The 27553-nt window shown below is 41.5% G+C and overlaps 2 protein-coding genes across 6 annotated transcripts; one reads left to right on the plus strand and one right to left on the minus strand.

Annotated features, from left to right (window-relative positions):
- Positions 1–96: 96 nt before the first annotated feature.
- ntn1b (netrin 1b) lies at positions 97–22940 on the minus strand. 2 transcript variants are annotated; one of them, XM_088358251.1, is made up of 8 exons: positions 22906–22940; positions 22569–22740; positions 20335–21378; positions 10723–10911; positions 7980–8129; positions 6267–6320; positions 4507–4581; positions 97–1292 (listed from the first exon to the last, which is right to left on the minus strand). In XM_088358251.1, the coding sequence occupies exons 3-8, from the start codon at positions 21347–21349 to the stop codon at positions 970–972; spliced, it is 1806 nt and encodes a 601-aa protein (XP_088214377.1). In that variant the 5' UTR covers positions 21350–21378; positions 22569–22740; positions 22906–22940; the 3' UTR covers positions 97–969. The 2 variants fall into 2 exon arrangements, with proteins under 2 accessions (XP_088214377.1, XP_088214375.1); XM_088358249.1 differs by lacking the exons at positions 22569–22740; positions 22906–22940 and having other exon boundaries at positions 20335–21608.
- Positions 22359–27510, plus strand: LOC148384385 (phosphoinositide 3-kinase regulatory subunit 5-like). 4 transcript variants are annotated; one of them, XM_088358247.1, is made up of 18 exons: positions 22359–22469; positions 22613–22720; positions 23513–23536; positions 23616–23684; positions 23761–23899; positions 24029–24098; positions 24183–24360; positions 24433–24601; positions 24990–25058; positions 25126–25844; positions 25913–26035; positions 26106–26237; positions 26306–26399; positions 26472–26548; positions 26617–26710; positions 26789–26871; positions 26949–27067; positions 27323–27510. In XM_088358247.1, the coding sequence occupies exons 2-18, from the start codon at positions 22658–22660 to the stop codon at positions 27465–27467; spliced, it is 2367 nt and encodes a 788-aa protein (XP_088214373.1). In that variant the 5' UTR covers positions 22359–22469; positions 22613–22657; the 3' UTR covers positions 27468–27510. The 4 variants fall into 4 exon arrangements, with proteins under 4 accessions (XP_088214373.1, XP_088214371.1, XP_088214372.1 ...); XM_088358245.1 differs by having other exon boundaries at positions 22360–22469; positions 23436–23536; XM_088358246.1 differs by having other exon boundaries at positions 22419–22469; positions 22618–22720; positions 23436–23536.
- The last annotated feature ends 43 nt before the right edge of the window (positions 27511–27553 follow it).

Genomic DNA, 27553 nt, shown 5'->3' on the forward strand with positions numbered 1-27553 from the left:
AGCATACCAATGTGTATTTGATTTCCACAGCAAAATCTTTTATAGTGTGGCGGTGCACAATCGGTAAGCAAACAAAATTAAAACAAATAGAATATATACAGTCATACAGATCTGGGGGACTTTTATTGCTCATAATTTAAAACTTCACCATTTTGTTACTGTAATGTGTGATTATACCGACAGCATAAAACAAAAAAATAAACGAGTTAGGTATTAATAAAGTCAAATGTTCTCATTTCAAAAAAAGCAATGCGTACATTCATTAAGAATCCATTCGGGAAAGAAACATTATTATCTGTACAAGTGGCACTTTCCAACAGTTAATATCACATATATGTAACTATACAGATATATATATTTGTTTGCATCAAATGGCACAATAGAGTTAACCCTTTTGGATGCCATTTGAAAACATGTGAACATATCTCATATGTTTTAAAATAGTCGACTAATCAAAGTAAGTGCAGGGTTGACATGTCTATTCTAGTTGACGCTATGACATCATCTATCTAGTGTTTACATATGCGCATAAAATTACTTTACACTGCCGAGGTCACCGTGACGACAACTGAGTTGATAGCATTTGTGGCTAACGTTTGCATTTGAGGAGCTGATTAAAAAAAAAAATCACAATTTCACTTAAGAAACGTCTTATTTTTATAGTAATGGTAAAATTAATTTATATCAATTTAAGGCATTTACTAAAAAAAGGGGGATTTTGATGTATTGTGATAAAAATGAGGTGCAAACTCTGCAAACAGACAAACAGAAACAGAATGATAATGAGCTCCTTCACAAAAACCTTTTTTTTTTTTTTAAATCTTTTGTCCCAACTCAGAGCAGCAGCACTCAGTCACTTTTACTTTTCACCTGGATCTTTCTCGGAATCATGATTCCAGTTTGTCCTCCCTTCCTCCTTGCATCACATTGGAGATCTCCCTCCACTTCTCCCTCTCTTTTTTTTGCCCTCTAGCACTTTCCCCTCTTGTCACGCTGCTGGAACTTCCGAAGGCGGCGTCCCCAGAGATCCTTCCAAGGGATGAGGAGGCTCCCCTTGTCCGCCACCACCCCGCTCTGCCCGGGGGAGTCGTCATCGTCCGAACCCATGAGCAGGTACTTCCTGCCGGGTTTGATCTTGGGACATTTGCAAGCCACGTCTTTGGCACGCACCCACAGCAGCTGATCCCCACGCCGGATGCGGTGCTCCCCTTGTTTGTAGACCGAAATGATGTTGACGGTGAACTTCCACCACTCTCCTGCCTTATCTCCTTTGAGAACGTGGACCTGAACAGCTGAGAGATGACACCACAAGAAATCTTAAAGGAAATATGAAACGTTTTTTCTCGGGGTGAATTCCTTCCACAATATTTAATATTATTTTTGCACCAGTAAGCCATCTTGACAATAATAATAATTCTTTCACGCCAAAGCTGGCTACAGCAGACAAACTTCACATGAGAGAAGAATTAAAGCTCCCTCGCCGGCAGAGCCAAACAGAACATTTCTTCACTTCACTTTGATTGCTGCAAGAGGGGACGACAAATCTCTGGAGCTAATCTGGCCTTGATGTGCGTTGCAATGTGGCTTTGATTTGAACTGTGTTCTTCATATTTATTTAAAATAGTGCAAATGATTCTAATCTTGAGAACACTGGTTGAGATGGCAAGAAATCACTCAAGATAGTCACGCAAAGCAGTTTGCATATGTACACAATCTCTTTATCTATATTTTATGTAATGCTACAATTCAATCTGTTGAAATGTGTTACAGAAAAAAAAGCCGTTGTGATACTGTACAAGTGACTGACTCATCTTATACAGTAAAAAGGACAATATGATTTTTCTAATAACAATTAGATCATTTAAAAATAATAATAGTAATTCTTAAGATTTTTTAAAATAATATTTTTAATAATAATAATTTTCCTAACTCAAAAACAGAAACTTTTTATTTCAATGGTGAAAGATTATTAGATTATTATACCGAGCGTGATCATCAAACTGTGCCCACCTACAGTGAATTAATTGGATAAGCAATTTAAATAACTTTAAAATAACTTTTCTGCTTATAGTTCTTTGCATCCCTGCCTCAATATAATCACTTTTAGGGAATTCACTGGCTGTTCTCTTATTAGAGTCCCGAATGAGGTAAACTGGAGGGGCGGGGCATTGTGCTCCATGTGTGTGTGTGTGTGCACAAAATGCACACAATATCAGAAGAAAGAAGGTTTGTTGGGCTGAGTAGAGTGAGCTCTCACAGGCCTGCCATTCAATCACAGCCCTCTCCTTCATCCCCGACACATAAAGGGTGCGTGAGGGGGGTAGGAGGAGGAGAGGCCACTATTTGTCTTCCCAGCCACAGAATAAGTTCCAGGAGAATCGGAATATGTTCCGACCTCAGCGGCTATCCGGGTTCTGCTCCCAGAGCCCCATCCAACTTCCCAGCGTGAGAATCCACTGGAGACAGCGCCCTCTTCTCTGCAGCATCCAGGCACCGAGCCTCGCTTCCTCTTAGTATCTTTCACTCATCCACTCGAGTATATTCTCACTTTGTTTTGAAACATACACAAATCCCCACACGTCCGGCCACTTGCTTTAAATGAAATAGCCGGTGGCCAAAGAGGCTCACTTAAGCGGCGGGTTAAAGAGTGTGTCGCAAAATAGTGACAGTGTGGTGAGACACAGAGTGGCGGAGGTTTTGTGAGAGCAAGTGTGAAATAGCGCTGCAGTCACACAATGGCTGCCAAATGAGACCAGCTCGCGGCCAAACGAGGGTTAAACTGCAGCCATGGGCTAATGACATTAGAGCTCGCTTAATTACAGCGGGAGGCCTCCGGTTATCAACCCGGAGAATGATCGGGGACCCGACTGAGTGCCGAGGGGGCTTCCGTGCCTTTGACCAGCATCCCGGAGCGTCGGTAAACACCCCGAGCTTTGATTCATTGTTCTGCGGGCGGCGCAAGGAGGGAGGCGACGTGTGTGCCGAGGAGGACGTCAAGCGAGAAAATAATCCTTTTGTGCCGGCCGTCTCCGTAGCGACGGCGGTGATGAAAAACAAAAATTGAATAAACAAGACATATTTCTTTCTCTCCGAGGTGGCAATCCGTCACCGTCTGCCTAATTTAACACCTGTTTGTGCCCCGTGGAATGCTCGGAGCCGGCAGAGTGCACGAGTGTGTTTAAACAGAGGGCCCCTTCCCGTGACCCCTGGGGGGGGCCGGCGTTGGTTGCGGCACCCCCATCCGGAGAACGGGGAGAGACCAATAAAAGCAAAGCGACAGGCCTGAGAAATGAATTAAAGCCAAAAGAATGGGAATGCATGCTAAGCAAAGATGTCTGCTATGCGGCCGCAGTGAGATTCAAACGGAATCGTTCCTTCAAAAAGAATCGAGAGAGCAGCAGCAGGATATATCTGCCTGAAAGATTTCAAAACTAAAATTAAAACTAAACCCACAGCTCATTGTTAAACCCAGAACCAAGTTTGTGTCCCTTATGAAACGATTGTTTGTTTATTGATTTAGCCTGACTGATTATGTCCTTAAATAAAACACATGACGATGGAGGTTTTGGTTTATGACTATGACGTTCAAGAAATAATCTTTCCCTTTCCCTAAATACCAAACAATAATTCTTTTCACCAATGATTGTCATCATATCAAACGATAGGCGCAAAACGATTGTGTGTGATGACCGCACTTTCCAGCAAGAACTTCTGGTTGAGGATGTTGATTATAATAAAAGCTTACTCTATACACAACATCTGGTAAAAGTCACTGGAGACCTACGTATCATTTTGGATGGATTCTTGATTTGGTCCCAGAATTTTTTTTTACGATGTCTATATTTGTTTGTGCGTAATCCAAATTGTGTGCGAGGAAGCCATGTTGCTATTTGTCTGCATTTGCAAGATTGATGCATTGCTTTTTCTTTTTGCTACATATGTATAGCTTCACTTTGTGCTGCTGCCCTCGTTCCTTATCCCCGGTTTTGTGTTTCGGCAAGGTTAACGTTACACACACACACAAACTCGCAAAACCTCCCTTATGGGGACCGGATTCTGGGTCCCCACACATGCTCACACACAAACGCACAATCATCCCTTATGGGGACCGGATTCTGGGTCCCCACACATGCTCACACACAAACACGCAATCATCCCTTATGGGGACCGGATTCTGGGTCCCCACACTGACACATAGACACACATGCTCACACATAAACGCACAATCCTCCCTTGTGGGGACTTGATTCTGGGTCCCCACACTGTAAGAGGTTCCCATGATGTCACAATATAAACAGACTTTTGTCCTTATAAAATGATGAATACCAGAACGCACACTATAAAATCACAGAGAGAGAAGATGTGAGTACAGATGAATACACGTCACAGGCAACGACTGTTTAAGTCATCAGTCGCAGAGTAGCACCAGGGTGTGGATACTGCGCAGCTCTGATTAATTGAGACATTTAACATCCGTAGCAGTACATTTTTACGGAGTGGACTCACCGTAGTCTTTTTTACAGTACTTCTTCATGGTGATCTTCATTTTCCCTTTGGAAGCTTTACAGTGAGATTCGCAATCTGGAAATAAGGGAAGTATAAAATTTTTATTTTAGGTCACAATGTCATGATAATGGAAAAAAATGTGGATTCAATGGAAGTGAGGTTAGTCGTCACATCATCTTCACATCATCTCAAGAGAGAAGGACAATAATGTGACAATTGCTGAGGCTGAATTTTCTTTCCTTCTGCACCGACTTAATTCATGTCTGAAGAGTCGCCAGTCTATGCACACTCGGCATTTAGTGCCAGGCTTGAAAGATGACTGCTGCTTTTGTCACCATGCCAGGTAATGTTCATAATGAAGGAGCTGGTGGTGGGACCAGAGGGCAAAAAACTTAAAATTGAAATCATTTGTTCTTTCCACTTTCCACTGACTGACACAAATTGGAAGCAGATCGTCTACTAGTGTTGCCCTAGCTGAGTCGTAAGACTTGTGCTCCCTTTTTTTCTGGGGGGGTGGGAAAGCTGAGGAAGGAGGGAGCAGTTGAGAGAGGAGGGGGGAGGACCTTTCAGCTTGCCTGAATATGGACAAACTTCATTATTTCTTCCAGCTCTCCGTCCAGTCGTCCCCTTTCTTCTCCATTATACTCTGTGTGAATGAGGTTGCCTGGGTAATGATGGAGGAAGAAAAAACGCCCCTCACCTCACTCTTAAAAAAGAAAAAGTCATTTGGTTTGTGGGATGAGGATCGAATTCATGGATGTTCAGGATGCATTTTTGGGTGAAATGCCGCTTTCTCAGGTGGTGGGATCATTAAGAAAAAAAAAAACGGAAATCCCAAAGTAAATGATTTTGACTAGTCCATATCGAGCATGCCTCATTTCCATGTGAATGTAAGAAAGAAGGCGGTTGGGGCCCTCTATCTGCCTATGGCCTCTGGGGGGGCCTTCATCACACCCCCACTTTGATAGGCGACACTGACTGTGCGCCCTCTCAGAGAAATGGCTGCACACTTTGAGCCATTACACCCGCAGCGCTCATTAAGGTCCAATCTCCTGCTGGGAAGACAAACGCCCCCATTGTGTGACTCTGCGGCAGCGCCACGCTCATTCTGGAGGTCGCTGGGGAAGCACACGGCTTCTAATTTGGAGGGTGGTGTCTAGATTCAATCCAAGCTTCACACTGTCCCAGCCGTAAATGCAAAACTGCTAAATGTCAATTATTTAATAGCAGGTGTCCATGTTGTGGGCGGAGCCTCCAGGGGGTTCGATAAACTTTCCTGCTCATTGTCTATAAACTACTCTAAACTCTCTAAACAAAACATTTGGAGAGGGTCTGAATTTAATGAGCCATGAAAAGAAGTCACTGGCAAAAAAAAAAATTACACTAAAGCGATGGGTAAATACTGCCATGGTCTTGTTAGAGTAAATGAACAATCGTTTCAGCCTGGGCTTTGCAGTAAGCCTTGATTGAAATACAAACTGGTGCAAATGAAGCATGTAATCAGATTAAGGTTGAAACCCCAGGGGGGGGGTTGCGGTGCGGCCTGGGAATACAAGCTGCAGGGAGCCATGAAAAAAAAAAAAAAAGTGGTGCTAGAACACCATCACATTGCATTTGATAATTGTAATTTTAATCAAGAGTTGCCTAAGGGGTCATTTTAGATGAATAAATAAAAAATACTGGTCAACTTGCATGTCATTCAAAAAATTTAGCAATAATAAAATTGATCAATTCAAAATATAATTTTCCTTGTAACTGACCTGATGTCTCCTCGTAGCCGCTGTAAGTGGCTGTCGGGGATGCAACTGGAATCTCTGTGGTGCAAACAGGAAGAGGCCCATTAATTGTCATTTAAAGATAATTATGTGTTTTTTATTCACGAGGGTGCACTTTCTCCTGCCTTGGACCATATGGAACATATCTAACATCCTACATGAACACCTTTGGGATTCAACCTGATGTCTTCTTAATGACAGCTGATTCCGACATACGCCAAGCTTAATCGTCTGTTGCGAGATGAGCTTTGGCTGTGATTCTTATCTGCTTTAGGCTCTTCCAAACTAGTCGATTCTGTTTTTTCTACTTCACGATAAGAATGGAAACCGTTTTCAGTGGCTACACACATGACTTATCTATTAATATCAGATTTATTTATTTTTTTCCGATAAAAACAGCAGCTACCAGTGATTTTTATCTCAGTGTGATGTGAAGATCTGGAATTTGCAGCCAGCAGACACAGCCAATAAATATACACTATCAGCCATCATTTTTTTGGACGCATTTTGGGGATTTACCGTGAGACGTACAGTTAAAGACGCGCGAGGCCATGTTAGGTGAGTGCTCTATTTATCCAGGCTTTGGTTTAAACATTCAAATATCTATCCAGAATAATGGAACGGGATATAAAAATAACAAGAGATGACTGTAGGGATAAAAAAGAGTATATAAGCATTTGAAGTTGTTTGCTGAGACAGATGGGTGCATATTTTGGTTTCAAATTTATGAAAAAAGGAAAGTAGTTTTGATTTGTAAAACTGTTAGAACAAATAATAGCAGCCGACTAATGGCGGTGCTTTTATTCAGCGGAGAAATATTTACAATTGGATGAATCACTGTGGTTTATTTATGATAGGACATTCGTTTCTGCAGGCCAGATGTTTTCTTGAGGGTAATAAATTCTCAGGGCGAGTGTTTTGTTTGCAATAGCACCATTGTAGTACAGTAAAGTGATACCTTGAGATACAAGTCTAATTTGTTCTGTGTCCATGCTTGTAACTTAAAAAAGGCAATGTTGTTTTCTTTTCCGTATTTATTTTTTAGTTTTCTCACACTTTCTTTACTCTTCATGCAAACTCCACAGAGGAGGTCTGAGCTGAGTTCCAAACCTCAATTTGCCAATTTGTCACGGTGCTGCTTGTCATCATTAATCATTAAAGTTAATCATATGCCATGAATAATGTTGCCACCTATTAAATTCATCACAATAAAGCATCTGTCAATAAAATCAAGGACTTGCTTATAGAGAAAAAAAAATATTGGTTTAGTCCTAACTGCTACTAGACTTTTAGATTCCAAATTAGAACATTCGGGTTATTAATCAAGTTATTTAAGGCAGGGATCTCCAACCGCAGACCCGTGTACGAGTAACAGACCACACAGAAAGTTATTAAACATATGTACTATGAATCTGGAGACTATTTTCATTTTGTAAAATGACCACTTAATATTCATTCCTGCACGTTTCATGCACAAGTGAGCTCACAAAATAACAAAAAAAAACTAAAAAAAAAAAAAAAGGTAGGGAAAGCTAATTGACAGTGATTAGAGGTTTTCTTTTACCCTGACATGTTAAATGTTTGCGTCTGACCAGTGTTTTAAAAATAATTACATGACATCATTGGACAAGTATTCGTTCGCTGTAAAACGGCTTTCCGTTCGTCTGACTGTATTTTATAAAGACGAAAGTGGCTTACTGATGCAGGGGGCGATGGGAGAGCGACTCTGCTGGTATCCCTTGGCGCATCGATTACAGGTGATTCCCGCAACTCCGTCCTTGCAAGGGCATTGCCCTGTCGTCTGGTTACACGTCTTCCCTGCAGCTCCAACTGGATGGCAGTCGCATGCTGGAACGGCAGGAAACAACATTAGGGATGTGGAACCAAGTAATATAGTTGAGACAGAAGAGCAATAGTGCATCTTCATTTTTATGCAAGTTGGGAATTTGGTAGAATTTTAAACCCACTAAAAGCTGATCTAACTTGTGGCGCGGGTGATGTCATGCGATTTTTATACATTCTGTCTCCTGCTGATATCGTATTTCATTTATAAATATAAAACCAGATTATTATCTTGAATATATTTTTAAATTTATTTTTTTAAAAGCACCCCCTTGACTTGGCCAGTCAGCTGTCTAAGAAAATACCAACAGACAGCCAAGTCCACACATGTGCACAGTTAGCTCACTCTTAACACTGGGCATAAAACGGCGATGTTCCATAATTAAATAGTAATCCTAATACTCAAAACTAATGAGAAATCATTCCCTTCTTGGTTCTCTTTCAGTAACTTCACAGATGAGGAAATGGGCCTCGCAGGAGTTTCAAACCACATATTACCCAGCTTCCCTCCACCCCCGTCATGAGTGGCAAGAGAAAGAAAACAACTTGATTGTGATTAGCATTTCACACCGTATTTCTTATGTTTCGAAATGTACGCAGGTCGGAGTCTGTCTCTGATCAGACACTCGCTGAGATTGAGTTTCCAGTGCAAAGCTTTTTTGGCAAAGACATCCTCACAAACATTGGCTGAATGATGTTTCCCGTTCACGGCTGAGTGGAACACACTTCAAAGTCTGCTAAAGCGGTTAGCTGGGAAGAGTGTTTGAAATTTAAGACCAGGCTTTTGAATAGCATTGAATGTTGCATTGACAATTTGACTTTTTTTTTAGCTCACTAAACACACACAAAAACGACATAAGAATACAAGTACAATAATAGGATATAAATTGTTCTTATATGAAAAATAAGGATATTTCTAAGTGACCCCAAACTTTTAAAAAGTAGTTATACAATGGGATGGGACTCTTTACATCATTTTATGTGGCCCGTGAAGTCAAATAATGCATTAAATTTGTGTGTCATTACTAGAATTGCAAATTGTCTTCACTTTTAATATCTTTTTTTTTAATATTTGACCAGTTTTTACTGATTTGAAAATGAGTTTTTGGTTTGTTTTGTAGCTTTTACTGTATATAATATGAGGTGCTCAAACATTTATTTGGGTCATAATGGCGCTCGGAAAGAAGCTATGACTACAATGCGGCCCGCGAAAAAAATGAGTTTGACATCCCTGCTTGATGATGCGTCTATTTTTTAGACACATCATTGCAACTGCATTTAACTGAGATGTTAAATTAGCCAAAAATTGAAAAAAAAAAAAAAAAGCAGACTTCCCCCAGGCTGTCTTGGCACAGCTTTATATTTCCCGTCCAACAACAGCTAAGTGTGCTGATTTGAAAAATAAATATAATCTGTTTAAATGATGTTAGGTTGGTCACCTGAGGAGAAAAAGCAGCAATCAGGCTGTTTGGCTTTCATCCCCAAGCTCCAAGCTAGCTCCAAAATCTTCAGCTAGTCTGATCCAACTGTTTAGAAAGACTTCAATGGATCATCAACCTCTCTTGCATTAACCTGACGCCTCTTTTGAATGTGTGAAAATGTTTAGACTGGCAAGGTTAAAAAATGCTGCAAAGGATCATTCCGAAGTGCGGGTGATCTATCAAGCTTTTTGTGGTCAAGTGATCCCATTGCTGTGTTTATAAGACAGCTTTGACGTAAGAGATGTTTTTACGTGCCGGTCATGGGGACCTTGGCTTTCATTTCAATCCGAATATCTTAAAATGAGATCATATGGAATGACAGAACAGAAATGTTGGCAAGAAATGAAGATAATTAGCATTTGATGTCCTAATGAATGATGTTTGACATGGTTCCTTTTATGTAGAAATGTGTCTTAATACATTTTATTGTTGGAAATTAAATTTTAATGCTCGAGCACGATTGCGGCCGCTCAAAACACGCCTACGACAGAAAGTTTTGGCGTTATGATTTCCCTCGTGGGGCCATTAATGACTTAAATAGAAATGAATGGGTGGATATTATCACAACACACAGAAAAATTCAACAAATTTATTTCGGTATTAGGATTATAAACTGTTGCAATATCGCACTGTTATTAAAAGGAAAGAGAATTTAGAGTTTTGGTATTTTAACAATTTTGTGGGCCGCATAAAATGATTTGCCGGGCCGGATCCGGCCCCCAGACCTTGGGTTTGACACCCCACAGTTTAACCTGAGGTATGCACCCGCACCTGCGTCAGTGTGTTATGTCAGGTATGAATAGATTAGTCAGCTCGTTCCACAATCGGCTCACACCTCAGCTTGTGTTTGTTATGTTTGTCTTGTCAGTCTTTCACAAGGGACCCCCAAATAGCTTTGTGGTGGTACGGGTCAGTTCACCAGAGCAGAGACAGGTGGCTCCTTTATTCCAAAGAATTCCTTTAATGCCTCAAGCATGAGTCGTCAGTGGAAAGTGAATAAAGGGATTATTTTAGAAGAATTTTTGGACATCTAATGTTCGATGACAACTTCATAAGCCCCCTTTATGACTTTTCAACACAGTTTTAAATGTCTTTCAGGTTCTCAGGGAGAAGATTACCTTTGCATGCTCTCCGGTGTGAGATGGATTTGGTCATGTCTCTGTAGAAACCTTCTTTGCAGTAGTGGCAATGACGGCCCGCCGTGTTGTGACGACAGTTGAGGCACACCCCGCCGCTCCTGCGGCCTGACAGCTTGTACAGCTCCATGTTGAAGCGGCAGCGACGAGCGTGGAGGTTGCAGTGGCAGGCTGATGGATAAGAGACGACACGAAAAACAGTTTGCAGTTAACGTCAGCACAACCGAGCTGCAAAACGAGCTTCCTTTGTTTTTCCGGAAAAATATAGTCTATGTAAAAATGTAACGAGTGAGGCAGAAGGCTGTTATCGAAACAGATGGCCGGCCTTGGGAATAAAACAACCTATAAAGGAAAAAAATCCTGGGACTCTGCCACCTGCTTGTGAATTTAACCTTTGACCCCGGGCAGGAAAAGAGACTTCCTTTCTCACCAAGATCTGAGACTCTTCTATTCTTTGATTTTTTTATCATTACGATTTTTAGCCATTTCACCTTGAGGCTCGTTTTCCTTCTTTTAAACGATTTAAGTTATGAGTAAAAGATTATTAAATTATTAATATTGTTGTCCTGTCTAATACTTACTGTAAGAATATATATTATTAAGTGACTGAAAGTTATTCAGGCAATGATGTCAGCAATTTTCTACCTTCTGATTGGTTGGTCAGAATAAAATCAAAATATGTGCTGAAGATGAATATTAAAATATTATTTTACAGGTTTCTATCGGAAAATGGCTTCTATAGCTCCAGTGAAGTTTCCGCCATGATTTTCACTCTTATCAGACAAAGTCCGGTTCATATAGGAGGAGCTCACGTTTCCTCACATTTGGCTAATCTCCACCATCATGTCTTAATGTTATTGCATGGAGATGCTGGCTGCAGATAACACTGTCACATATGCTCCACAATCATCACATCCAAACGGACTCACACCTGCCAGAAGGGGATTCAAGCCGGCAGGTGGCGGGGGGGATTCATGCATGCACCCCTCCTTAAATAGGGGGCCCATAACTAATGCACACACACTCACACAGAGGTGTTTGGCAGCTGTCACAAGCTTATCTCCAATGGGTCACTCCCTGAGGCTGATCGAACACACAACGGTTTGAAGAATTCACACACACACACATGCACGCTCACCCCTCCCTTTCCCTCTTTGCTCTTTACTGCTTTCTTATCCCAGATGTTATCTCCACTTAAGGGAAGTGTGTGAGAGGGAAATGGAAGTAGGGGTGGGAGGGGAGGAGGTTGGGCAGGGGAGAACAATCCTGCTGGTTACGACGGAAGAAATCGAGAATTATTATTCATATTTAAAAAGCATTTATATTATTTTTTTTATCATTATTTTTATATTATTTATTCTAAAGGGAAACAAATTCTGCTGGTTCCTATGGAAGACATCAAGAATTATTATTCATATTTAAAAAGCATTTATATTATTTTATTATTATTTTTATATTATTTATTCTAAAGGGAAATAAAGTTTGACTTGAGACTTGCCACTGTTTCATTTATTTTTTTACTTTGTCACCCTAACACGATTTTATAAACGTGTGAGAGCGTCAGGAGATTAATAAGTATATCTTTGCAGCTGTCTCCAGGCTCTTGTTGTGAGCGCTGCGCTGTCTCACTCACACAATCACCACAATCGTTGTCCAGCAGCGACAATAACGTGAATGCCGATAAGCCCGAGCACGAGTCATCTAATTATAGATACAGTCGAAACTCTTATTGGAATATGTCCTAGTTTTCCTGGGATTTGTTTTTGGAGGATTTTGGTCAAAATTTTGTCTCGGATTGAGAGCGTTGTGATGTTTTTTATGTTTTTTTTGCATCGTTGTTGCAACGTTAGACTTTTAGGTTATACCTTTGATAATGAATTTATACAACAGCAAAAGTTCTGCTTTCATTTAGTAAAAAAAAAGACCCTCTTGGAGCAATGCTATTCCATTCTATTTATGTTCAAGGGTCATCTATCAGGCTTAGTGAAGAAGCCACTCAGGGTGGGTGCGCGTATTGGATGGAAATTACAAATCCCACATTTTGGTGTAGGCGGATTTTTTTTTTTTATCCACTCCATCCAGAGATGAGAGAGCAATTATGGATGGGAAAAATGTTTCTACATGATGATCTGTGAGGTGTTTTGTATTTACTCTGGATGGAATTCTGTTTTTATTCTTTCACCAATCCGTCATACTTATCGTGAGTTTGATGAGAGATTGAACAATCAATGCCATGTGTATTATTTAGTGAAATTGAATCACATGTACTTTAAAAGGTTATGACTGACCATCACATCGAGATTATACAATGTTTATATAACGGCAGTTGGGTATATGTGGGTGGGTTTTTAAATTGGTCTTCTGAAGAGCTAGGTGAGTTCATTCAGTTGTGCAATTCAAAAAGGGCACAGATGCGATGAAATGTGAATCTGATGATCCAATGAATAGAATTTAACATGTGAAACTATTTTTAATATGCACTTTTTGGGCGATTGTAAATATAGTACTCAAAAGATCAAAATTCCTTGCAAATAGAATCGGAAATGTGTCATGCAGGAGTTTTATTCGAGTTTAAAAGGCAACCATGTCCGAGCCAGCTCTTGTAGATTTTTCACCTCCAATAGAATTGGTGGTAACAAATTACGCTTGAAAACATCCTTTGGTTATCTTTAGGCCACCAACTCAACCCTGCTAGTTGAATACTGGCAAACTGAAAGCTTTCCATTGACTGGCGATGTCACGGGAGGCGTTCCTCATCTTTACGGGTAAAGCTCTCAATTAGCAGACTCGTGCTTTTTACGTACTTGTAAAAGGCCCCCGTTGCCGGGCAAAGGCGGAATGCACTGCCGGGACATAAACAGCTTGTGGATGCCATTTGGTGCCATGAAATGACATGAGTGCTCACAATGCATCATTAGGCAATGCTGTTTAGGTTTAGCTGGTGATTTGCAGCAACGATAACCTGTTTGTCAATTGATCGGCGTGAAAATACTTATTTTGACATTTCTGTGCGGTGAATATAATAAATAATTGTACTGCTTGGCTCATGCAGATATGTAAGGCTGCTAGAGTTTTGTTATTTCACCTTTTTTTTTGATTCACCCCTTTTAAACATAGTTTTATTTTTCAGAAAAGTATGCAGCGTAACTAAGGCAGAATGAATTCTTACCTACTCATCTTTTTTAATCACTTTTGATAGATGCACTTGCATAACCAGTATGCCAAAAGCAGCTTTATAGTAAGTACTTACCCAAGTCTATATCCTATGTTGATTTTATAAACCAAATATTAGGAAAAACATTCCGCATTAAATGATTTCAACTACAATGACTGAGACATCAACCAACCAACTAACTAACCAACCAGTTGTGAAGGCAAGCAGGAACTAAATACATACCAACTGATGAGCCAACAAGAAACACCTAAACAAGACAGCAGCGACTGAATGAGCTGATTGGTCGACACAAGGGAGCGTGTTGATAAGCACAGGTGTACATAAAAAAACACGATTAAACTAAAATCTAACCAAAATTGACAAAAAAAATTGTTCAAAAAAATGCCTGCCCTCAAAATGCAACTTCTAATGTAATGAAATGTGATGTGAAATACATTTCTCCTAAAAATAAAATATATTACTGGTTTTGGGCTAAAAAATTCAAATTTAATTTGCTAGATATTTTTAAAAAATGCCCACATGTTGGAGTTATTTTTTTTTCAATATCTTGCTCTCTGACAATGCAACTGACTGATAAAGCAATATACATTTGCAATTTAAAAAAAGGCTTTTAGTAGAGACTTGCATTACTGAACATTTTTGGATCCATATTTCTCGATTGTACTTGTCAGAAAAAATCACACCGATATATTTACCTACACTTCGACATATTCTCCAAGGACTTAACTGCACCAAGCATCAGTGAGAACTTTCTGGTCAATGTTCGGCTACGGTCCAAATATTTCTCGCTGAGCAGGGAGGCTATTACAACACTCCGGCACGCGTTATGTTCCCTCGTGTCGAAAAAAAAGGAGCTAGGAAGCCACTGGGCTGTAAATCATAACGGCGAGATGAAAATCCACATTGTGGTGGCATGTTTATTATGCTTTTCTGCTCTTTACTCCATGGATCTATTTCAAACAAGCCAGATCCCCGTGTCAAAAATCTCTCCTATGTGTGCATTAAATCTATACCTGGAGTTATAGCGCTTATTTTCCATTTTATATTCACTCAAGAGGCCAATGGAGAGAAAGAAAGTGAGACAGAAAGATTCATCGTGGGTAAGATTACATGCAAAGATGTGAGTTGGGACTATGTGTGACTTTCTCCACACGTTGTATGGACTATTCACCAAAAAACAAAAGTGGCAGTTGAAAGAGGATGACAGATTGAAGTCGATTTTGTCCAGATAGGAAGGAAAAAGTAAAGGGATTAACGGCCCCCGATTGTTTTTATGGAAACAGTGAGTTGACATCACAGAGGTAGTCCATTCAACTCCAAAGTTTGTTCTGGTTGCTAGGTGGCCTCCAGGACGTTGGTACAAGCTGAAGAGGAAAAGGCTTGGTTCTTCCTGAATCACACCAGCTTCTGGCAACCTTTACAGTGACCCGTCAACATTATTAAAGAGAACATAAAAGTCGGGAGTTTACAGCATGAAGCCCCCCTGCTGTTCCTAAAAGCACGGGACCGTCACTACACTTATTTTCCATTTCGTTAGGGGATCCTTCCAAAATTCAAACGGTAAGTAAATATCCTCCGATGATGTCATCAGAGTTAGAAAAACAGATGTATTTACTCGTAAAGTATCATCGAAACAATGAAGACAGGGATTTTCGTTGTGGAAATTCGATGGATTCGAAGTTAATTCCGTTCCATTGCATTATGACAAGAGGTGGAAGTGCATGTTATAAACTGTTCCCCAACTGGAAAACAACTCTTTGTTTGAGAAACTTTTATATATTTTTTAAACTATTTGAGTCATCAGATTTGATTTGAATCAGCATCTCGCACGAACCACCAAGTGTTCTGCTAACTTTTTTTTTTTTTTTTTCAAAAGACGGTTCAGTGGTTGCTACATTGCTACTGATTGTCTTCCTACTTATGTTAAGAATTAAAAGTTCACCCAGCATCTCAGTCACGTCTTCATTCATTAGCATTCTCAGTATGATGAATGGCGGATACCCTGTTTATTTTTTTCAGATGTAATCCTGACACTCCACGGTATAAAAAAAAAAGCCCAGACGCTCCATGTATTGTCTCCGTACTCCGTCTGAGGTCATTATTTTTCCCAGTGGTGAGCCGAAGTGGGAACCAGACACCTCGCTTTATCTCCAACTCTCTATCATGAGAAATTGGGCCTCGATGTCTGTGTAAATAAACGCAAACACAACCGAAACGCTCTATGAGGTCCTCTCCGGGGTTTACGTCAGCAGTTAAGGTTTTCCGGAAAGCGGAAACTGTGTCAGATAGAGACACTTGTCTTTCTGTGAGAGCGAAACTTTTGTTTTATAGGTGAGCCGTCTGCTTGATAGCTGCCGTCACCAAAACAAAGCATTTATTCCGATTAAAAGCCTCATCACACACCATTTGTAATAATCAAGATCATTCAGTCTTACCAGAGATTGTTTTTAAGTACTTCCATTAGCCATATTTGATTTTTTTATCCGTCAAATAAATATTTTGAATTTTGCCTCTTGAGCCAGCGATAATGTAGTCCAGGGGTCTTCAATCCTGGTTCTCATGTTTTTTTTTGGTCTCCCAGCAACAAGACACCTGTTTCCTGTTTCAAATGATCAGATAATCAGCAAAGTGGATACCAATCCTGATCATTTGAATCAGGAGGGAGACATCGAAAACACGCAAGTATTGCTAAAATTCAAAGGCTGCTTTGACATGAGAATATTTTCTCAACTGTGGAGACAATGGATATGTTAAAATATATTAGAATACAACACAATCAGCACAATAATATTCTCGTGTCCCCAAAAGTGGCGCTAGTACATGTAAACAAGAACTGACACTGAGCCGGTTGTGTCGGGGGGGCGGTGTTGCGGGAGAGTAAGCTCGGGGGGGGCTGAAGCTGAGCCACGAAGCGTGTCCCACCACCGGCCAATTAATCATCCCTGCCCTTCTTCACACTTTCCAAAGAGGCTCAATGTGCACTCCCTTGGTGGTCCTGATGCTACACTGGATTTTCCCAGTCAGCCCCCATGCAAACAGATTTCGGACAAAAGGCTCAAGCATCCACACGTGCTATCTCAGCGGTAAAATGTCAAATAAACAGTTTGAACTGTCACTGGCACACGACTGTACGGACAAAATGAATCTTTAAATCACGTGGAAGCTAACTGCTAACGCATTAGCTTCATGCAGGAAAAAGATGAGGACACAATTTGACAAAACAATACTATAAAGTTGTTTCAAAAGATATTGTTAGTATGCTGTCAAAACATTTCCTGGTTCCGCATGATTTTTTTTCTGTCTTGAATTATGGACTCAGGGAAACAATTGAACCAAGAATGTATGCCCTTACCCAAAGGACACATTGTTTTTCTTCTTTTAAATCAACACAACACATTTCTTTGTTTTGTAGTTCTTTGTATACAGAAAAAAAACGTCTGTTGTAACTGGAGGCGATTGTCAACTTTTGGTTTTATGGGTTATTCTGATTTAAGATGGTTTGCATAATGTACAGAAGATACAAAATGGTCTCTGTTATTATTATTTGTTCAACTTCCTCATCACCATGACTGACCGATACAAATTCCACAAGACGTCAAGATGTTTGAACGCCTTCACTTGGGCGCAAGATCTCATCACCGACCTAAAAAAGACCCTCCGCCCTTTCCCGACTGAAAACCACGGTCTCCGTTTTGGAGGTACTGATTCTCATCGCCCACAACTTAACACTTGGCCGCAAACAACTCCAGCGAGAGTTGAAGATCGCAGCTTGATGAAGCCAACAGAACCGCGTGAGACGTAATACTGAGCTCACCAAAGCAGAACCCTTCAACGCCTCAGCAGCGCCTAGAAATTCTCTCCATGAAGGTTACAAACAGAAAGTCCCTTTCGATGTTGTAAATCACAAGCAGGGGGATGGAAAAAAAAAACCAAAGATGCTTGACATTGACTATGAAGGTCACTGCTGGCTTCATTTCCACTCGCCATATTGTTTGACTTTCCCGTTGCAGAACCCCTGAGCTGCACTCAAGCTCCGGCATGTTCTAGATGACTGAGACTCGGCAGTCCATCTAACTGGCACGCGGCTGCTGATGGGATTTTCAAGGGTGTGTGACTTTCAACCCCATTGGGAGGCCGCAAAAATGTTCCCCAACCTGCTTCGCACCTGTTTTCTATCAACCACTGCAGGTTTTACGTCTCCGCGTTCACCTGGAATCGATTTTTCCCGCCCCCCCCACCTATTTTTTCACTAAGACTCCTATTCTCATGTAACCTTTATTATTAAATCCAATTTGTTGTTTTGGGTTGAACTATTTATCCAGCACATCTGAAAGTTGTAATGTTCCAACCCAAAGGGGAAACAAACTATTGTAGTCATTAATGGAGATCCAAACAAAGGACCGCAATAGAAACACATGTAGTTGTTTTTTACGATTTCGTTCTCATCTTCGCTGCGTGTTAACGACGGGCTTTGAGTGAACGTTATGGTCTTACATTAAATTTATGGTATTGGCACACAGTGATGTGCAAAAGGAGGAAAAAGAAGCAAAGGGTGCAAATGAAGAATCATCTCCAAAGATCTATGACATCATCGTTTGCTCCAATCATCATATGAGCCAATGGTAAAGCGCTTAAATGAGAGACAGATGCTGAGCGGGCCTGGCGGGGCCAAAACCTGTTGACCCAAACGGTCAGCACAATCAGCGGTGGTCAGTTTCGTGGACAAAAACGTTAACGCAAATTAGCGGATTTTCTTTCAAATGGAGACTAGTTGACGTCTCAAGAGGCTTCATGTCCGAACTGGTGTTTCTTCTTTCTGCGAGCTGCTGTCATGCTTGTTGAGGAAAGGAAAGAATGCAGTGTTTTTAAAAAGGCACTCTTGTTATTTTGCCTTTCAAGACTCACAGCGTGACGCTGTTGATTCTCACAACTTTGCTTTACGAGCAAACCTCAATCTCCAGATTGCTCCATATCTTTAAATATCTCCTTTATTTTAGGATTGTTCAGGTGTAGTTGACACGATCGAGTTTTTTTTTTAGATCAGTCAAGGAGACCAAGGTTCTGATATTTTAGTTTGGACTCAGTGCGATGGATGCAAATAAAATGAAGCAACCATCTGAAAACATCTCACCTGTTCATTGAGTAGTATTTTAAGGAATACAATGCGGAATTACACATGTGAGTGATAAAAGCTACTGTTTCCAACTCACAGTGTCCACTTGGCAAGTAGGAGTTTCCCACACAGTTGCCTTTGCAGCCCATCCGTCAGGCCAGGCACTGGGGGGGGTCACTGCCACACTGCACATGGCGAGAATATGAAGCAGCTGCCTGGGCCACGACCCGTGTCATCATATGTGACGACATGAAATCCACGTGTGATTATCTTCTTGATATTGATTTGATTTACTACTTTTCATGCCACCTTATTGAAGCAGGTCAAAGACGTGATGGTGGAAAAGGGGGGGGGGGGGGGGGGGTTCCTGCACATAAGATGGATCCCGCAAGTGACAAGTCTTTTGTTTTCGTAAAATACACTCACATGCCGCCTTTGCAAAAAGGCCAAAGGCGGAGGCCAAGGGGAACAACTTGTTCACTTGTCCTATTTGGTTGAGCGGACCAATGCATTGTCAAAACTTGTTACTTTTCCAGCTTTGCTTCACCGTGCTCAGTGTAGTGACTTGTTGATACTGCCCCCCCCCCTGAAGCCCCCCCGCCCCTTGCACTGCTTGAAACAATAAACATTACAGCTATACGTTCACTTGCACTGAACTCTTAAATCAGGATTCAAATGACCTCCCACTATGTTCTGAATCGCTCGCGGGCTTTTTAAGGGCGGCTCTGTAGGTGCCATAAAATGTCACTAAAAGCAGCCTAATTGTCGCTCCGTTCTGTAATGGCACGTACTTGTGTTTCCTCAACACGCCCCTGAAGTTTGTCACTGCAGCTGAAATGTTTCCTTTCCTCTTCAGTATTGGGGAGCATGCACTTGCTGTTTTTGAAATTAGACCCTACTCTTTCTTTTCTCCTCTGGAATTAAAAATCAGAAGTCACTCAATTATATCCTAACCAATCAAATGCAGAAGCTTTATTATTATCATTATTATTAGTATTATTATTATTATTATAAAAACCCTCAGAAATTTAAAGTGGAGCCAAACAAGTCCCATTCATTTAGAACTTTTAAAAACTAGTCTTTTTTTTTAAATTAAATATTTTTTGTTTAGATCATGTACTAGTAATTGGAAATGTGAGCATGCAAAACACAGGCTTTGTTTTTATTTTGGAGAAACACCTTTAGGTTGCTGCGTAATTCCCGTGCGTAAAAGCTGATTTTAACCATAATTACGCAATAGTTTTGACTTCAGAGTAGGTTATTAACAATGCAAAAATAATCGTAATAAATCGGGATTTTGGCTTACCGACACATTCGTTGGCTTCTCTCGCGGTGGCGCGTTGCCAGGGTCGGTCGTAGTGGAAAGGTTTGCACCTGTCGCACTCGGGTCCCGCTGTGTTATGCTTGCACTCGCACACCAGATGACCTTCTCTGTCCTTGACGCACTTGGACGCGTGGCCATTGCACTTGCACCGTCCACCCACCTGCAGGTCCGACACGGCGTAATAGTACGAGTCTCGGGCCAACTCCGAGTCATCCTCGTTCTCGTCCCCGAAGGTGTGCAACCGGCTGAAGATCACTTTAATGTCGGTGGCAGTCACCCAGTCCTGGAGCACCGGCGAGTTGTCAAAATCGTGCGCCGAGGGTCTTCCGTCCAGGGTGCTGAAGGCAATGAGACCCCCAGTCAGTGGGTGCATGTCCGTGTGGGAGTCCGTGCAGATGGCCTCCTGCTCGTTCTGCTTGGTGATCACCGCCTTGTTCTGCCGGTTGTACATCTTCTTGCACTGGGTCGAGTAGTACTGGAACGGCACCCAGGACTTGCCGTAGTCCATGGACTTGTAGATGGCCATGGATTCTGGTCTGGGTGAGCAAAATTGCAGGCTGACGTAGGTGACCTCGAATTTCTTCCCCAGGGACAAGGTAAGGGTGACATTTTGGGGATACTGCGCATAGTTCTCCGACTGCCAGCAGGTGAGATTGTGCGGGTTGTTCAGGTCAGTCAAATAAGCGAACGGGTGACACTTTTTGGGGTCCCCCGCGTCGCAGGTGTGGCAGTCTCGCGTCCTGTCGTCTCCCTTCTCGGACACCACGCAGTATCTAGCTGGTGGGGAGCCACACGTGCTGGACACTCGCACATCCTTCCCGAAGGCTGAGTTGACAAAGTCGGGGATGCACCTTCGGGGGTTCCCGTTCTCGTCGTAGCACGGGTCTGGAGGGGAAGACTGAGCAGCAAACATGCTCAACCCGTAGCCCCCAAAGACCTTCTCGGTCAGGGCGCAGAGTGTCACTAAGGTGAGCCAAATCTCCAAAATCCTTTGCATTGTAGTCCGTGCGCTCTGGGGACTTCTTCCTTCACGAGAAAAGAACATCAGCACAGTTGGAAATATGACATTTAAGTGAGGGATAGTCTTACCAAGAAAAAAAAAATCCTAACTCTAATTTAAAAAAAAACCTTCTCGCTTTACGCACACAAAAAAAACTTGTGTGCTCTCCTCTCTGGTGATATGAAATGTCGGCTGGCTGTGAGTCTCTCTGTCTGTCTGTGTGTGTCCACACTCAGTCACACCTCTGGCCACCCTCGGCTCTGTCTGCCCCATTCTATCTGTGGTGGGCTGCAGAAAAAGGGGTCCTCTCACCCTTCCAAAGAGGAGAGGGCCTAACCTCGGCGAGTAACTGGTGGGGGACAGCGTCATCTTCTGGTCAACTTAATGTACTACTTTTTTTAAAAGAAATGTATTCCTGTATTTTCTATTCCAAATTCTTGTTTATTTCTTGCCTTTATTTACCAATTACCCATTACACATGTGATTTATATTAATTTTACTGGCATCAAGATATGCTGTATATGGACTACAAAGAATTTTAAACCCTGTCTCAAATAATTTTCTTTCTCTACAAGGCTGCATTCATCTTATATCTGAAAGACAGGATTTAAAATATCCTTATAATAGCTGATTGCACATTTTGCTGCCTCGCAGGAGGCTTTTTCCTGTTTTGATGGGCACAGGTCAGGCCATTTTGTTACCATTTTATTTGCAGACCTTATAGTGTCTTTGTTTGTTGAACCATTCATCACTAGTCAAGTGACACCAAAGCCCAGCTGGCACACGGAGACAATAATGTAACATCCGTACGAGTGCCCACGTTTGAAAGGTCACACTGTGGAATCTCATGGCAATTCCATTTCCAGTTCCTTTCTCATCGTAGCTTTGTTTTATGACAATTTTCTGTCAAATTGGCATCAAGTAGGAAGTCGTATTTGAAGACTCATTTCCGTTGCTGTTTTGAAGATAGTCGGGCGGTAAATTTCTGAATGAAAATGAAGAAGTTGAGGCTTTTGTTCTTAGCCAGCCCACTTGCTCAGGCTGCATAGGAGTCAATTGTGCGAGTAGGAAGTGGAAGGCTGCATTGTCTACACTGGACATTTGTTGCTCTGCATCTGTGAGTTTTTTATTATCACTAAAGGGCTCGGATAAAAGTAGTGAATGGGAAATGTTAACTGTAATGACAAGAAGATACATTTGAGAGTTTTGTTTATACCATAATAGGCTGCTTCTTTTTTTTCTTTCTCTCCGTGGTTGCAGAGTAGACGATGGAGCAAAACTCATGCACGGAAGATCGTCTGCAGCATGTCCTTGAACGTTGCCTTTGTGACCTTGAATTCAACACCTTTGACAAGCAACTCTGGAACGGTAAGAACCAACTGCAAAACCTGGATTGCATCAATCAATAACATACAGTTAACATTTGAAAGTGATGTGAATTCATGTTGGTTAAAGAAAAATCATTTTTTTACAATAAAATATTGTATGCGCCTCCTGCTAATCTAAATACGGAATTCTGGTTTGTGGAATATGAGTTAAGCAGCAAAATTTACCTGTTTTGGACATCTCAGAGGGCGGCCATTTTGCCACTAGCTGTCGACTGAAAATGACATCACCAGGTCACAACCAATCACAGCTCAGCTCCAGAAAACTGGCGAGCCGTGATTGGTTGTCAAATGTGAGGTTATTTTCAATCGACAGCAAGCGACAAAATGGCCGCCCCTTGAGTTGGATAATAATAATAGGATTTTGCTTGTTTAATTTATATTCCATAAACCAAACATTAATCAGAACACTGTGTTCAAACCTGTACAGAACATATTACAAAAAAATTGGAGGTTGACTTCCCTTTGGACAAGAAAGAAAAACTATTACCTTTCTTTGGGGGAATTCTAGTCCAAAAATTAGTTATTCAAGCCATATACAAGAGTCTTTTCCGGCTACCGTCTTACTTAATTTCATTAACAGGTGTTTAATTCTGATGCATAAGCTGTACCAATAGGACGCAAACAAATTTAGCATCATATTGAAACCCAAAAAGAGAAATAGTAAGTCTCTTGCGTGTTTTCGTCTGCCTGATCAGCTGGGCTGTGCATGAATCGCTGGTGTTTGGAGGAACTGGCAATGAGAGATCCCCTCAACTTCCCTTTTCTTCTGCAGACAATTGTCAAGAAAACAAAGGAGGTAAAAATTCAAGCGGCAACACAATTTTCCACATTGGCTAGCACAATAAAAGGAATGACAGTGTTTTTAACTCTTGCAGGTACTTGTGCAATGTAAGTACGAACTGGTGGTGCCTCTTACGCTCCTATTTTCATCAACGCTTTTAAAAGTGAGTTCTTGCCATTCAAACAGTCTCTGGATTTTTAACAGACAATTTCATATCGTGATTTTTCCTTATCCCACAGACTCCTTACCTGCACCCAGATTGTGATGTATTGTGGGAAGCTTACCTGCTCTTCCACAATTTCCTATCCTGGCCAGATCCTTACTGCACGGCCTGTCAACACTTGCTGAATGTCATATATAACGAGCTCAGAGCACCCGGTAAAGACATGCAAAAAGATTTTAAACATAAAAATTGTAGAGGCTTCTTTCAACCACTAGAGGGCACTAGTGAGGAATGTATGCTATTGATACATTTGCAAAGATACAATCAATCTACTTTTGTGTCAGGCATATCATTTCAAAGATTGGTGAAAACAGAGCATGGCATTTCCACCGAGAACCGACACTCGAAAACTATGTAAGTTTAATCTGACACATGAAGACCGAATATGCATCTTTAAAGAAATAATTGTTTTCTTTATGGGATGTACTGTATGTATAGGATCGTGCTTTTAGTGAGTCCAGATGAGGATATTCCCCCTGAGGTCCAATCGGTCTCCAAGCAACTGAGTGTAAGCCATCAGTCCAAACGAGACATCACCATCACCCTCCTTCTGCACAGCTTCCAGGCTGCTCTCGGTACCAAAATCCACCTGCAGGGACTCCGTGATGCTTTGCAGGTAGCAACAAGCTTCTCATTATCTTTGAGTATGCTATTTTTTCTTAACACAAACCTCTTAATATTGGTATAGAAAAAACAGACTGTTGATCTGGAGCAGCTACTGGACACAGTAAGTTGCTGTATGGACACAGCAGCTTCCACAGCAGACCTCAGCACTGCCAGGGAAAATCTTGTGCAGACTCTCGATCGGCTCAGACAAAACCTTGTCCCCGGAGCTGGAGATGATTACTTGGATACTGGTAAGTACTTTTTAGAAGCAGAATCGTGAACCCAAGTACAAATGTACATTCCCAATACGCTGTGTATTGACCACTGAAGTAGGTGAATCTGGGTTGCCATGGCGATGACAGAACCACTGTTGTCCATATTACAAACCATTGTGCCCGTCCAAATGAAAAAAAATAATTATTTAAGGTAATGGCTATGCAATGGGGAGAATCTGAGCGCCATACCCAGGAATAACTAAGAAAAATCTGTGCAGAATAAACTATAAAGTGTCAAATATATTTTTACAGCACAGGTGTCAAACTTAAGGTTTGAGGGCCAGACCCGGCCCGTTGCGTCATTTTAAGTGGCCTACAAAAAGTAAATCATGTCTCTCAAAATTTTATCTTTCTATCTCCTCAGGGTTTGCTGAGACGTTTACGCTGCCTTTTCCTAAATGTTACACCAGCTACTGGGAAAACGACAACTTTGGTGACTGAACACCACCATGTTGATTTACCAGAATCCTATTTATTAACTTCTTGTCCTCACATTCCAGACTTTCTCAATAATATTCTCATGAGAGAATGCTGCCAGGATTCTCCTCTGGTGTGTCTTGATGATGAGGATGATTGTAATGATGTTGATATGAAAGAAAAAGTCATCCTGAAAGCTCATCATAGCTTGGAGAACCAACCATCGTCCTCTTTGAGTGACTCCTTCTCCTCTAACTGCTCTGTGTCCACAAAATCAGCGTTTGTGGAAAGTGACTTCAGTGATGTCATACGACATGAGGACACAACTGAGGGACAAAAAAGTCCATCAAAGTGTATGAAGAAGCCCAAGAAGAAATCCAAAAGCCTCTTAGGGATGGAGCACTTCTCCTTGTTTTTCAAGAACCCACGTAGTCTCGGGACACACCTCAAACAATCTCGATCCAACCAAAATCAACTTCTGCATACATTTTCTGTGTCCTGCCCTCTAAGCGGTGAAGCTCCTCTCTCCCCGCAAAAACATCTCTGTATCCGTAGAAGGCCAATCCTGAGTAGCACTGAAACCGACACAGCACAGGCGCCTACTCTAGTGCGAGTACTCGTATTCGGCCGGGACAGAGAAGCCGGACGACTGGCGAGAGCTTACAGCGACCTCCAGCAGAAAGAAGCCAAATGTCCCCGACTCACCACAATGTGCAAATTGCAATTTTACTTTGTTCCCTCAAAAAGGACATTTACGAGAAAACCCAGAGAAAGACAACCATCAAGTAAAGTTCCCTCTGTGGTGAGATCTTCTTACTCCTTATCACCGATATTTGGTATCTGATGATATTAATCAAATCTTGTTGGCAGACTAATGGTATATCCCAAGATGGCAGCACCACAGATTTAGCCCAGTGGTTGGGAATGATGGATCCCTGGTATGATCGAAGCGTCCACAGTCTGCTCAGTCTCTCCTCGGAAGTCCTTTGTCAGGTTTATAATTATAATTGTAACAGGCAAGATGCAATATTTTAAGTCTGATTTTGGGATTCCTGTGGTGCAGCCTGCTTGGAAGGAAGAAGGTGTCCTGGAGAACAACGGCGGAGAGGAGCATCTTCCCTTGATGGCTGATTTGGTTCTTTACTACTGTAGACATGCGGACCAACCCGTCCTGGTGCAGCTCTACCAGGCTGAGGTTGGTAGAAAATGTCACACCTTTTTCAGTTCTTTTTGTTTCTTCTTCATTTCTTTTTGTCTTCACAGATGACCCTGGCCGGCGGAGAGAAGAGAAGTGAAGTGTTTATTCATTCTGTAGAGCTTGGACATACGGCTGCAACCAGAGCAGTGAAGACTATGGGTGAGTCACACCGTGACATCCAGAAGCAGACGTTGGACCACTTGACAAATATTCATGTTGTTCTTCTCGCAGGTGCTGCCAGTAAGAGGTTTGGAATTGATGAAGAGAGCGAGGCTGTCCCTTTAACACTCAGTGTTGCGTATAATAAGGTGCTAAAATGGAATTGTGATTTGATACGATTGAGCCGCTTTACTTTTCAAATAATTTCTGTTTGCAGGTGGCCTGCAGTGGAAGGGGTCAATGGATCCAAGCAGAAATGCTTTGCACATCTATAAATATTCAAAAAGCTTCCAGCAAAGCTGAACATTCAGGTGTGCCTCATTTAATCTTTACAAAAAAAAATTGAATGTTGTAACATATTTAAATGAATTTGAATCCTGTCTCGAAAGAGTCTAGAAGTGAAAGCTTGTTGCTCTCCATGACGGAAGTCACAAAGAAAAACTGTCCCAAGTCTAAAAAGAACAACAACCAGGTGAACATTTTATTTATTTTTATTTTTATTGAAAATAACACATCTCAATTTATTACTTCCCCACATCCCTCTGGTAGCATTCCTCAAAATCAGAGGTGAACGTCAACAGAGTTGAGGTCAGCAGCGAGAAAGGCGGGACAACCTTTGCTGTGTGTCTGGATCAAGACGAGAGGAAGTTCTTGCAAAGTGTCAGCAGGTAGGAAATTAGAAACAATAATGTGAATTTTAGCTATTGTGCAATTACCAGAAGATCACTATACTACTTTTCAAGTAACAATTAATCTATTTTAATGGGTGAAGTGTGAAAAATAGTATTATGTGTATCAAATCTGATTTTTCCTCGAGAAATGCAATTGGAAGGTGACCACACCAGGACGTGCCCTTCTCTCCACACTCTTGAGGCCATTCGAGGCTTCTTTCCATGACAACAAATGAGTGTCTGTGTCCTTAGGCTTGAAGTGTCTTTGTGCTGTAAACCTGGAAGCAGTTCAGACTGGAAGTACAAACCCTCACCAGGCCAAGTCCAGCCTCTGCATCCATCTTACTGCTCCATGCTTTGCCTTCCCTTCATCTCCTTCTCTGCCTCGCATGCCTGAAAACACCTCAGATGAAATTGAATAAAATTATTTTTCAATTAAATTGAGATTATTCACTGATGTTGTGTTTGTACATGTAAATGTAC

The sequence above is a fragment of the Syngnathus floridae genome, chromosome 17 (genome assembly GCF_059516105.1).
Source record: "Syngnathus floridae isolate MCC-2025c chromosome 17, RoL_Sflo_1.0, whole genome shotgun sequence".
Lineage (NCBI taxonomy): Eukaryota > Metazoa > Chordata > Actinopteri > Syngnathiformes > Syngnathidae > Syngnathus > Syngnathus floridae.